This window comes from Ptychodera flava, chromosome 17 (assembly GCF_041260155.1).
Source record: "Ptychodera flava strain L36383 chromosome 17, AS_Pfla_20210202, whole genome shotgun sequence".
NCBI classification, from domain to species: domain Eukaryota; kingdom Metazoa; phylum Hemichordata; class Enteropneusta; family Ptychoderidae; genus Ptychodera; species Ptychodera flava.
In genome coordinates, this window is record NC_091944.1 from 21092476 (window position 1) to 21107088 (window position 14613).

Here is a 14613-nt window from a genome sequence, read left to right on the forward strand (position 1 = left end):
CAACGTATACCTTTGAGGATTTTAAACACGAAATATTAATCGAAATTTCAATTTGCCGGCAATCCTTTTTGTTCACAATCTAGGTCCCAGGGTAGTAAACGTGTAAGCCTCCATGGTGTAAGCAAAGAGCGAATGTCATAGATTTATGCTAATGAGAAACCTGAGGTGTGATACGCAAACAGCTTCTCTTCAGAACAATAAACTCCAAATTATGATTTGATTGGCGGACACATCAAGGGATCAATTCATATGCAAATCTCACAAGGTACAAATGTGAGACTTTCAGACAGTAGATCACAGAACCGCTCTGGACTTCATAACGAGTGCCGAACTATACTACCGAAGTACTGGACATAACCAGAAGTACACCATGAAGGACACAGACTGCAAAACTTTTGAATTCGTCCCAGAACCAGTCTACTATGATTGCAAGATCTCAAATATTCGGCACAGCTACCTTGAAGGAGACAAATATTTGACGTCCGTCTCTGAAGAAACGACAACGGATGACCTCAGCGGTACAATAGCCTGTGTCAGCGAATACGTTTTGAAGAAAGCCACTCTACCAATCGGATGCACTGTTTTTCTCAGTGTCCTACTCTATGATGCATCTCGTGTAACTTCCCTGCTCTACGCATGCCTATCAATTCTTATGACGTCATTCACCGTCATCAGTGTGGCGCACCACGAAATTTCCTCCGAAAGAGAAAAGGAAAAAGATCGACTATTTCAAATGAGGACAACCATCGCCATGGAAACAGTACAGCGGGAAGCCCTTGAACGAGAGAACGCGAACCTGCAAGATCTGACTGAGGTGCTTCAAGCGGACAAAACACATCTTGAAGAAGAGAACAAAAACTTGTGGAGAGAGATTTCAACTCTTCAGAGCAAAGTTGACTCTTTGGAATCCTGTTTGCAGAGAATAACAGACTCTGATTCTTCAGATGAGAGCGATGATGAAGAAGACCAGAAGGTGATGGATTGTAATCGTTGCATCATTTGTATGGAACGGGAGAGAAACATTGTCACGGCTCCGTGTAAGCATATCTGTCTGTGTTCTCACTGTGTTCGTAGAGTGAAACATTGTCCGCTGTGCAAGAAGAAAATCAAGAAACCTGTGAGGGTTTTCAGTGGATAAACTTTACTGCCAATGTTTTATTTGACTTGTTGGCCGTGAACTGGGCCAAGGTAACAATCTGAACATTTTTTAATGAACGAGCTGATTGTAGTTACGTGCATCTAAATTCGTGAATTTTTTAAATATGTGATAATTTAAATATTTTTCACGTCATTCACATGTATATATCATGTAAAATTATTGATTCATTAAATTGAAATAAATCAATGAAACAAGAATAAAAAAAAATCATGTTTTTCACATGTTTTTATTCATTTGGATATAACATCGTTACATGTGTTCAACTCATGTCCCATAAAAGTTCGTCCACATCCATGATTGTTTCATAAACTCCACAGCGTTTTTGTTTATCCCATACATAGACCAAGCATTCATAGACCCCAGTGATTCACACAATATGACATAATACTATGAGACTCTAGGCCTTTAGTATTTCGTACAAAAAAGCCCCATGAGTGCAACTTCGGTGTGCACAGAATTATTCCGGAACAGATGAGAGCTGTCGATGTGATACCCCATGTACCGACCATTACCTTCCGAGCCGCTATGGCCGCTATACAGGGAATTACCCCTCACTGAAACATAGATTATTCTTGAAGATTATTGCTCTACATAAAGAGCACCCAATGGTAAATTTATTCACGCAGTAGAGTTAGACAAAAATCAATGTCAATACATAGTAAATCAAGTATCGAAGACGGAAACAATAGAAGTTGGCAGGAATAGATAAATAGACAGAGATATTTAAAACCCGATAGGAAGTTTGGTTTGTTTGCGCAAAAGTTCAAATCTAAACCGGATAATACCATCAACTTCTAGCAAATTTCGCAGACTCACGCAAATACTGAGGAAAATGCTGGTCCCAATATGTATACAACTTCTCTCCATACAAAACAATGAACTCAAAATTATTAAGCCACACTTAACTTGTTTAATAACATAAGACCTGGAACAAGACCAGGGGTAAGCTTATATTATATTTAAGCAGATATTACAGTGTGAACTGAAGCAACAGTGAGATCACAGAACGAATATGCATATAATTTATTCAATGTATTTGAAAAAACAAACGTATTACTATCAGTCGGCTGGTCCATCAACAAAGCAGCTGGACGCCCGCCCTGATTCTTTAGTTCACGAATAAATGTGTCCATGGAAGTTGTGCAAGCCCACCGCCGTGTCGTTGATTAGCAGGGGAAAAGTTGCCTTTACCAAATTCTCAGAGAGAGAGAGAGAGAGAGAGAGAGAGAGAGAGAGAGAGAGAGAGAGATGAATCTGGTTACTGCAATAGTCGTTAGACATCAAACCATCTGCGTGTTAATGCCCCTAAAATTTCTTCTATAACAAAACAACAAACCTTTATGCAGGTCTGTACCAACAAAGAATGCATAAGTAAGGTTTTTGAATACTTCTACGTTTATTTTTTCCTTTACATATGCGTACAGTCTTTCTGGTATCGTTGATAATTTCCAACTTGTCTTATGGCCATGAAATTTAACACTGAGAAACAACTCTGTCTGCCACGCAACGTTTTCATCGGTCATTAATGGCGGAGGATTGAGTCATAAACTGACTAATTTGATGCAGGATAGTAAATGTAGCTGAAAATGACACTAGAATTGCAGTGTATGATTACGTACACTGTTTTGGACAGAAGGGAATGCAGACACCGAAGGACGTGCTAAAGATGTGACTCTAAAGCAATCGCTAACATAATAGCAGCCTTATCAACCATGATCTATACAGCCCAATTGTGTATTCTTGTTCTTGATCGATATCGATCACTATTGTTGGAAGCCAACTCACATATCTAATGTAAAGCCGCACAATAAAAACGCCGATGTAGTCAAAATTTTCTCATTTATATACAGCGCCATCAACGACGAAGCTTACGGTCACGATGACAATGGAGATTTTATTTGAACATAGTTTCACAGTTGAATGAGCCCTTTATAAAAAAAAACCCGAAATACCGATTTCAGAAAGTTTACAACCTATCATATTATATCATAACATATAAAGTCTGTTGCACAAAAAGGGAAAATCAAGATATAAAGGACCTGAGAACACAACCGAAGAGCTAAAAATCCAACAGGTCGTTGAATTTCCAATGGAGCTTCGCGAGTTGTTACATACGCGTGCCAAGGCAATGGCCATGTACACACTACCTTGACTTGGCGGAACACCTTAAGGTATATGCGCGTCGAAAGTGAAAGACTGAAACTTTTGCTCAAACTTTGCTCGTTGAAACCCTCAACCATCCTTTCACCAAATCAGCTCTCCTTGTTCCTCTTAGGCAAAAAAAACCCCCAAAACCAAACCAAACCAAAACAAAAAAAAAACAAATTGTGCTGTTCCGATAACATGGTTTTCAAAAATAGGGAAAGTAGGTCGGCAGGAATTTTTTTCCCAAAAATGTTTTTATTTTTCAATATACATTTTCCAGGGGTTCAGGGCGGTCAAACACTGGCCACAACATTTCCAGAAAAATGTATCATACATATAAAAGGGAAAAAATAAACATAAAAGACATCCTCGTTCAAGTTCAAGTGCCAAGGAACGAACGCGTGATTTTAAGGGTTTTTTCTTTCTTTTTTTCTTACTTCCGTGTTTACGTAGCTCTAAAAGTTTAGGGTCGGCAGGTAAAAAAAGGGTAGGTTGAGTTATCGGAACAGCACAATTTTTTGTTCGGCCTTATTTAGTCTCGGCGTGAACCAGGAAGGAGGGCAAAATATAAGAAGGCAGTTAGGGGACGACAACCGCCGGCCTGGCTCTGACTCTAAACTGCCCCATTTCTCGATCCCAACAAACCAAGTTGCAGATTGAATAAAAATCAGGGATCATCGTACAAAGTTATGAACCAGAGAAACGAGAAACAAATTACCTAATATTTTTTAAATTCAAAACATGTTTACTCCATGGAGAAAATTACAATTTTCAATTTTCGAAAAATCGATACAATTAAAATATTTCTTACTCCAAGGCCTTTTAAAATGAGCGCCAACACGTGGTAGATAAGCAAAGTATCGGAAAAATTTGAGACTCCGTATTTTCCCCGAGATTCGATTATTTAATCATGAAATTAACATCGCGGTGAAATAGCAAAAGGAAACTCAAGTTTGGTATTCACAACCCAATGCACAGAGTTCGCAGAAACCAGAGTAGGGGTAAAGACGCAACAACGTCATTGTCAAGGTCCTTGTCAGGCTTCAAAGAAGTGACGATTTCAGCACCTTCTGATCATGACCCTTGCAAGACTTGACATCGTTAACTTTTGTGGCTGTCTTTTGTGTTCAAGTTTTGTGTTCGTCTGCTTGAAAGTACAAAGTTCGCTTGAAATACTTTACTCTAGCAATGCAGTACATGATTCAGTGGATGTGGTCGACTCCTAAAGAGCACTGAAATACATTGATCGTTCGTGTACCCCGAAATACCAAGACGAAAGGTCACGCAGCGGTGGCGAATTTCAAAATGGCTGATTAGATCAAACTTGAATTAAATTAGAAATTCTAAAATGTCACATAAAATATAAATATAGGTTCATAGTCGAAGTTCTCTTTGTTTGATGGCCAGAAGTAAAATGGTTATAAATTTATCGCCTGACCTTCTTGACTTCAATAACAGTTACAACGTTTGCTGGTCAGAATTGGTGATGGTGACTTGATGAACTTTAAAGATATTTTATTGATCAATTTGGCTTATTTCAAGGCGTTTACTCAGCAGAAGTATGAACTCTACGATACTTAACTCTTCATATTACTTGGCGTATTTTATGACCATCACAATTCACAGAGAAATCACATCCAATCATTTGCCTTGTTAAAACTATTTATAACTCTAACCGTACGTCAGAAAAAAAAACACTTTTTCCCGCGTTAGTTTACGTTGGCGTGCCATGCACGTTTCGTTGCATATAAAGACTCATTGAGAACCAATAAATACTCTATTAAACGAAGTTCTGTTTACGCATCAACAGAGCTTGGAGTTCGATGTTGCATTGGTTCACAGGATAATGGTATACTTTTGCGTCTGTGTGCCTTTACATTGTCGTCCCATGACCTCGGAGTGGGGCGTTTTAGAACAATGGCAAGGATGACGCACATTTTTCGTTAAATTTGCCGTTTGGCAATTTCAAACGGTATGCAACAAAACGCAATCCTTATTTGTCGTCGTTTCCTGACAATGTAAATTAAAAATTTTGACTATCTGTGCAGGTAAGCGCGCCCATATTGTTTCCAAATTGCGCATTCACAGACGCATGCACATAATCTGAGCGTTATCTGTGCATTCGTGTTGAGTGTGTGATCGCAGCATTGTGAACAGCCTTGCGTTAACGAACTGACGTATTTCTAGTATTTACCAAACCATATGGCAATGTCAAACGTGGCATGTTTCTTGAACAAGTATCAAATAAATGAAATATGTGGAGATTGCCTCCAAACCGTTACAAACTCGCTCACTGTTTCACATATAAACGTGCGCTCCTTGAACAGAAATTTTGATAATTTCCAATTACTGTATGAAGATTTGTTGCAAAATAAATTTAAAATTATAGGTATCACAGAAACCTGGAAAATTGATAACAGTAATTTGTTCAGTTTGGACTCTTACTATTTGGAATCTCAATGTCGTGAAACCGGAAGGGGAGGTGGTGTTGCCGCTTATATCCATAAATCTGTCAATTATAAAGTACTGTCTTACAATGTTGACCACTCTGAGTCAATCTGGCTAGAGGTTGTCGATAAGAAGCAAATATTCATCATTGGAATTATATATAGAAAACCAAATACAAATATTTCAGAATTTCAAGATAGTTTATTAAGAGTCCTTAACCATGTAAAAGTAGATAAAAAACACTGTATTCTTGTCGGGGATTTTAATGCTGATCTCTTGAAATGTAACAAGGATGTGGAGGAATTTTATAACACGATGAAATGTTTAAATTTAGAACAAATTATTTCTACTCCAACAAGAATTACAAATGCCACTCAAACTATTATTGATCACATTTATACAAATGTAAACAAATGTTCAATTTTCACAGGTACGATTGTAGGAGACATTTCTGACCATTTACCAGTTTTTTGTTATTTTTAAGGATTTATTTTTAAATGAAAATGTCAAAGGAAAGGTCTTTTACAGAAATTATAGACATTCTGTACCAGAAGATTTCAGAAGTGATCTTTCTCGGCAAACTTGGGACGGAGTATTTGCCAGTTCAAATGTTAATGAAGCATATAACAATTTTTTCAAAATTTTTGATAATTGCTGTAATAAGCATGCACCAGTTGCTGTTAAGTCATTGAAAAATGTAATCAAACGAAAGCCCTGGATACCAGATCAATCAAAAAGTCAGTTCATAAAAAGCATGCTTTATTTGCCAAGATGGTGAAATCAAACTTTGAACCAACTACAGTGACACAGTACAAAAGATACAGAATGTACTTACATCTGTTTTGAGGTCTGCAAAAGAAACTTCCACACATCACTTTTTATGCAAAATAATCAAAATTCAGCAAAGACATGGAATCTCATTAATGAACTACTAGGTAAGACAAAAAAGGTCATTGTTTGCCAGATCATCTTATAAATACAGATGTTGAGATGTCACAAAGTTACAGTAAACCCGAAGAGATTGTAAATTATTTTAATGAGTATTTTACAAATATTGGTCCAAACCTGGCGAGTAAAATACAAACATCTCGTTCGTCATTTACAGAATTTTTACAGGAGCCTTCAACCATTCTTTCTTTCTTTATCCTACAACGGAACAGGAAGTGAGTAATCTTTTGATGAGTCTTGATTTGAAGAAGGCATGTGGCTACGATAACCTGTCTGCAAAATTATTAGTTACTGCTGCAGAACAAATTGCAAAGCCTCTGTGTCACATCTTCAATTTGTCATTTCAAAACTGTCAGTTTCCCGATGCATTTAAAGATTGCTAAAGTGGTTCCAATTTTCAAGAAAGGCGCCAAAGACGCACCTGGAAATTATCGCCCCATTTCTGTTTTACCTCTAATTATTAAAATTTTGGAAAAGATTGCAAATAAACAGTTATGAAATTCTTAGAAAAGTACCATTTGCTCTTTAAGCACCAATATGGTTTTCGTGAAAAACGAAGTGCCAAGTTATCCCTCATTAACCTCATGAATAATTAATTCAGCAAATTGATCAGGGAAATTCTACCATTGGAATTTTATAGACTTCACGAAAGCTTTGATACGATAGATCATAATATACTGTTATCAAAACTTGAGCACTATGGCGTAAGGGGAAACCCGCTTCTGTGGTTTACAGACTATTTAAAAAATAGATTGCAATATGTATTTGCAGATGAAATAACATCTGAAAAATTACCAGTAAAGTGTGGTGTTCCCCAGGGCTCGGTACTTGGACCGACTCTGTTCCTTATTTATATAAATGATTTACCGAATTCTTCCAATTATTTTGATTTCCGTTTATTTGCAGATGATTCAAATCTGTTTCACACTTTTCCATCAGATAAAAGCGATATAGATTTACATATGGTTAATAATCACTTTAGGCATGTTACACGCTGGTGTGATGCTAACATGTTGACGATAAATATTGCCAAAACAAGTTATGTAGTTTTTCACAGCAGGCGTAAACTGTTATCAATCAAAGGTGTTCTGTCTGTAAAAAATTGTACAATACACGAGGCTTTACAGGCATCTTTTGTTGGAGTGATAATTGATAAACATCTCACATGGAAAGCACACATTAACGAAGTAAATAAATGTTTACGGAAAAAGTTGGAATGCTTTTCAAATTAAGAAATTATGTACCAAGAAATATTATGGTTTCACTATATAATGCTTTTATTTTGCCGAATATAACATATGGACTTGAAGTCTGGGGTAGTACGTTTTTATCGTACCTAAAGCCTATTCATATTGCTCAAAAAATGTGTGTACGAGCAATTACTTTCTCTGGGTTCCAGGAACCCTCTTCACCCTTATTCTCAACCTTAGGAATACTAGATGTGTATAAACTCCACAAATTACTTGTTTGTATATTTATTTTCGATTTAAAATATCAGAATGTTCCTGTCTTTCTGAATGAATATTTTGAGACGGTTGATCACTGTTATGACACTAGATTCAAACTTGATGCCAATCTACCCTTGCCCAAAATGCGCACCACTGCAGGCCAGTTTGCGATTTCTTACATCGGTGCAACTTTTTGGAATACTTTACCGCATACCGTTAAGATGAGCACATCAAGAATCAGTTTAAAGATCATTAAGACAACTTTTGTTACAAGACTACAAAGTCATGTAAAAGTTTTTTTGTTTTGTTTTTCTCTTCTCTTGTTTTTTTTGTATTTAAAATTGTTTTATTGGTAACAATTTTTTAGTATTACATAAACTTAAGATAAAAATGAAGTACAGTGCTTAGTTATCCACAATTTTGTGTAAAATTGAAATCCATTTGTTGCAATGTCTCTCTAATTTGTCTTTTTCAAGAGCTATTTCGTACTCTAGATGGTAGTTGAATTCACTTGCAACATAAAAGCTGCAAAGTGTGGTTTAATCTGTTTCATTTTCATGGCATAGATGTGTCTTTTGGCTAACAGTAGCAAGTGATTATGAATGTCAGAGTAACCGTCAACACCAAAGAGCACTTCATTTAAGTTATGTCTCGTGAACAAACTGAGAGATGCCTCGAAAAATGTGTGAAACTCGTTCCAGAAGGTCTCAGTGAATTTACAGGTGTAGAAAAGATGATCTAGTGTCTCGTTGCTGTTTTGGCAGAATGAACAGAGCGGTGATTGGTCCATGCCTCTTCTAGATAGATCGTAGTTTGTGTATAGAATATGATGAAGAAGTTTGAACTGGAATTCACGTGTTTTTGTGTCTATGGCTACCTTAAATGGTAGGCTATATATGGGAGACCATGGTCCAGTAAAGTCATATTCTCTTTCATAATATCGTTCATTAATTGGACTTAGTTCCTCTTTACTGTAGACTGAAAGATTCCGTCGCGTGCGGGCGCTCCGGCGCACTGCGACCTACGACCCTTTACCACGTAAAGGGTCGTAGGTCGTAGGTAGGAGCGCTTTTAAATATCTAAATATGAAATGTAATTTTAGATATGGGGCCGGACTCGATTAGCTGATAGCTATTTTTCTGGCTCCAAAAATTGTCATTTTGCTACTTGTTATGTCATCGGTAAATTGACTTTGTACGATTGTAAATGACAATAAACTAAACTAAACTAAACAATTCTCACTATTAATATTTCGGGTTGTACATAGACTGTGTTCAAATTACGGCCTCCTCCAGTACCAGCGTATTCTCTTAAGGTAGAATGCACATGGGAACAGATATTCGGACACTTAATTTTACAATAGTCTCTTAGCTTATCACTTATGGGAGCTCATTTTGAAGCCCGTGGGTAAATAAAGTTTTGACCAGCTTCATTTTGTGAAAATCGCCAATTGCATTTTCCACCATAGAGATAACACAGGGATGGCGGCCATTTTGAATTTCAAGTATCGGTAAGTATTGGGTATTTGTTTCTTTCCTGTCAGAACTTGGCCGGTGACCCCTGATTTTTGTCTTTGATTTTGAAAGAGACTGGTTGAAAGTTTACTTGAGGAAAATTTGAGCAAAAGTTTTAATCTTTCATTTTGGAGGCGTGAACTACCTAGACTGGTTAAGCATATACCTTCAACACATGTCGGAGGTTTCAAGTACTTTCGAATTTTCTTGCTTGCGAAAATGGTAAACGATACTTCCAAGAAATATTCTATTTTCAGAAAGAAAATTGAAGTAGCTATCGTTTTCATGGATGAATTATTACCCCGTCACAACACGGTCGTTACATCGGTCCCGCGACAGCCCAATTTATACAAATCAAACATGCAATGCCCTCGATCAGCTGATACACATCAAAATTGTTTTCCTGTCGACTTCAGTGATACCTTATATCCACGAACAAATACTACACGGGGTTAAAAATAGCCTGTAAAGTTATTAAATCTGTTTTATTGAGTGCAGTCCTCTCATATGTGACTATTTCCTAATTATTTTATTCTTGGTTTGTGAGCTTGAACGGATCTTTAAGGTAGAATGAGCTTCTGGAACAGATATTCTGACTCTAAAACTTTTACAAATTCTTTTGGCCTATGAATCACGGGGAATAATTTTGAAGCTTATGGAGTACCTAAATTCTCGACCGGCGTATTTTTGTGAAAATCGCAAATTACAGTTTCCCAATGTAGATAACATAGGGATGGCGACCATTTTGAATTTTAAGTATCGGTAAATATGGGGTTTCTCTGCCACCAGTCTGCACGTTGATCCCTGATTTTTATTCTTAATTGCTAAGAGAATGGATGAGACTTTCATTGAGGAAAGTTTGAGAAAACATTTAAGCCTCGAGGCGCGTGCTACCTTAGGAAGGAACGTGCCTCGAGGCAGATATTCGGACTCTCTAACTTTTACAGTTTTTTTCTGATCTCCCACTTGTACGAGAGTTCGTGTTAAAGCACTTTGTGTTTGAAAACTTTTCATAGTCTTATATTTTTTCAAGTTCGAAAATTTTATTCCTCTCCATGGAGTAAACGCAGGGATGGCTGCCATTTTGAATTTTAAATATAGATAAATGTGGGGTTACTTGTTTCTCCAGAACCAAAGTTTGCACGGTGACGCACTGAATTTTGTTCTTGATTTTGAAAGAGAATGGTTGAAAGGTTCCTTAAGGAAAGTTTGAGCAAAAGTTTAAGTCTTTCACTTTCGAGGCGCATGCTACCTTAATGAAAAATAATCAGTTCTAATGACGGCATAGTCCCCTTTTTCTTCTCATATCACCTTTAGTCTCACAGCCTGCACTTCGGGGACATATAGTCTTTCTGATTCACCCGCTTCACCCATTTGAAGATCATGGAGTTAATAAAGTTTCACCGGCTAATTTGTTTATGAAAGCAACCCCTCCATTGAGTTAACACATGGATGACGGCCATTTTGAATTTCAAATCTCAGTAAATTAAACATGCAGGTAATTTTATCTCTAGCACAACAAATGTAAGCAGTGACAACCTATTTGTATTCTCAATTTCTAAAGAGAACGTTTTGAAAGTTTCCCTGATGCAAGTGTGAGCACAAGATTAAGTCTGTCATTTTCGTGGCGCATACTACCTTATACTATGGGATTCTTACTAGCATACAGAAATGTGACATGTCCATGTCATGGTAATAGCTGATTCGACAGATTTGTGAAAAAAGCGGTGTGCTGGCAATTTTGCAACTTTTTTCTTCCTGATCGTGAAACCAAAACTTTATGTTCACCACTATCCACCATGACGATATCCCCGCGATAGTTTGAAAGAACTGGGATGTTCGTTTTGGGGGAGAGCTGAGAATGTCAAGTGAACGATATAGACACACAGACAAACTCAGACCGATACCGACTCATACAAACTTGTAACCTTTACTGTATTAGCGAAATTGGCACGGTGCATATTTATCAATTCGTATACTGACGCCGAGGTAAAACAGCTGACATGACAGCAAAGTACTGAAAGGTGATGGCAGTTACTTTTCTTTTGATCAGAAAGTCATAACGGCAAACACAAACGACGTAAAATCCGGTATGTTCTGTACGCCCTCCGAATTTGATATAGAAGAATGCACACACGTACGTCAAAGCTGTTTACCAACTCCATCACGCATTAGTCTTATGGGATTTGCTTTGATTATAGGTTTATGCGAAATGAAATGCCTTGTTCGGCACAACGCCATCATGCATTTCACTTGTCAGGATATAGAAATGTCTTGGTGTAAATTGCCATAAGGCCATTTAAAGAAAATTCTTTGTTTGCCGTCCTTGATTTTTTTTGAAAAATCTACCAGCTAGCCTGGGGAAAAAAACAAACACAGACAAAAAAACACAAGTGTATTTACATTAGCTCAATTCTCATTTGATTTCTTTCGGAAAAATAATATTTCTATTTGTTATAGTGTGTGTTTGTTTTCTTAATTTTCTCTGAAAACCTACCAGCACGCGGACGGCAAACAAAGAATTTAATTTAAAGCGCCTAGTATCAAATATAATCCAAATTGGTCACATGGAAACTAATGATTTTCTCAAAATGCTTTTTTCGATGGATTCATACATTTTAGTAGCGAAAACAAATCTTCCTCGTTGCCTGTTTGTGACGCACTTGCTATTAAGATAGCGGTCGATGGAAAAAGAAAAGGATGTTGCCAGAATCAAGGCAACTATAATAAAGTCACCACGTGGAAGTGCGTAATAATGGAAGAAAGCTACTTTTCCTGTCTAATGGGCACACAATCATCAAAAGTCAAAGCATTAATTGCCACTCAGCAGTAGAATATATATTCAGAATCTAAAATGCTCACAATCGACTTTGCTGGTATGGTGCTCGTGTGTTCTCATTTTGCAGCTTGTGGAGTAAATATTACTTTCACCATTTTTTTGTGGAAAAAATATTTTTCCCAATAGAGTTAGGCTAAGATATGGATAGCATTCGGATTTCAAATATCGGAAAATTTTTGGTGATTTGTTTCTCTATATTATCAAAATTTGCATAGTATTCCATGTTTTTTCTTGATTTTGAAAGGGAAAGGTTGTAGTTTGTCTCGAAGACCGTTTGAGCAAAAGTTTAAATCTTTCAGTTTTGAGACTCATATATATATAAATATATACACACCACACACACACACACACACACACACACACACACATATATATATATATATAATATATATATATATATATACATATATGAGAATCATTAGCATAAAATTTTCATACCGGAACTTTATGCTCATTAATTCAATCTGCATACATTAATACTAAACCAACTCGCAGCAGTGAGGCAGCGCACACTATGCACTACCATCCATGTAATTTGTCGCGGGATCTTACAAAAGTTGTTGCAGTTAAAAGTTTCATACGATCGAATGTCATTATCTGAACATCAACCCTGTCTTCGTCAAAGTGAATGAATGTTTCCCCCTTGATGGTTATGTGCATACTCAAATTTTTAGGTGTACGGAGAGTTTAATTTAACACTTGGCAATATGAATTCAAATGGGGAATGCCGTATTTGAGAATGCCGCAGTAAATAGATTTTTCTGTCAGAGCATGGCGTTATCTTTGTCAAAATACACAAAGAATGCTGATAAAATCTCTTTCGTCGAAGAACACCGCTCCCGGGCAGACGAAACACTCCACAAGGGAAAACCACCGAGTCAAGAAGATACCGTAGGTTCAATACTTTTTCAGACAGATCCATATCAAATTATTAAAGTAAATTTGGTGTCTCCAGCTTCGGTCGATCCAGAGTAATAGAAACCATCGTTCCGAATGCGTGATTGTGAAGGCGTCATACATTTTCTGTAACGATACATAGCCACGAGCGGTAAGATTTGATTTTCATCGCAAAGCTCTTCAGCTATAAAACCGCATAGCATGTATTTGAAATCAACCTCTTTTTAAGATAGAACGCACCTCGGGGACATACATTCGGACTCTCAAACTTTTACAATTCCATTCTGATATACCACATGTGGGGGTTCATTTTAAAGCTCTTGGTGAAAGAAAACTTTTTACCGGCTTAGTTTTTCGAAATTCGAAAATTTTTATTTTTCTCCATAGAGTTAACACAGGGATGGCGGCCATTTTGAATTTCTAATATCGGTAAATCTTGGGTAATTTGTTTCTCTAGTACCAAAATTTGCACGGTGACCCCCTATTTTTATTCTTGATTTTGAAAGAGAATGATTGAAAGATTCATTAAGGAAAGTTTGAGCAAAAGTTTAAGTCTTTCACTTTCGAGGTGCATACTACCTTAAGGCGTTCTTGTATTGCCTTTTAGCACCTTGACTTTGGATTTTGTAGAATGTACATGTGTACAAGAGTTTCTTTCAGTGATCTTGTTGAATTTGAATTAAAACTATCTCAATTAAAATGACGCAGCTTTTGAAAAAACTAAATCAAAAACTCAACAAAATTAATCTAAAAAGAGTCAAAACAACGTTAGGAATGAGATGTTTGCTCGTTTTGATACTTTTAATTCTGATTGGCAACGTAGTTTTATTTTTCATTAATCAAATGTCAGTTGCGTGCAGTAACTGAAAGTGGCAATTTGCCAGTGTCAATTAACCACCAACAGTGCTCCTTGAAGAAGTAATACAGCTCTATGTGCGCAACCAAACAAACCTTGTTATTTTATAATTTTACAAAACTGGTAGCCAGCTTCCTTCCAAGAAAAAAAAAAAAACACTTGTCGTTTTTAATGCTCGCTGATTTGATTTCTCTCATCGACCTCTGACGACCTCCAATTCTAATGTAGTGATTAATCTGGTCTAGCGTCATGTCATTTTGTTACGTTTGGGATTACATTCAGTCTTGTGCAAGTCATCCTAAGCTAACTTTATATCCACTGGCCCACCCTTGCATACACGAGTAGGGTTATGCTTGGCC

General features: G+C 36.9%; 1 protein-coding gene across 1 annotated transcript; it reads left to right on the forward strand.

Annotated features, from left to right (window-relative positions):
* The first annotated feature begins 370 nt into the window (after positions 1 to 370).
* On the forward strand, positions 371 to 1138 carry LOC139116335 (baculoviral IAP repeat-containing protein 3-like). The gene has a single exon (XM_070678968.1). The coding sequence runs from the start codon at positions 371 to 373 to the stop codon at positions 1136 to 1138; it is 768 nt and encodes a 255-aa protein (XP_070535069.1).
* The last annotated feature ends 13475 nt before the right edge of the window (positions 1139 to 14613 follow it).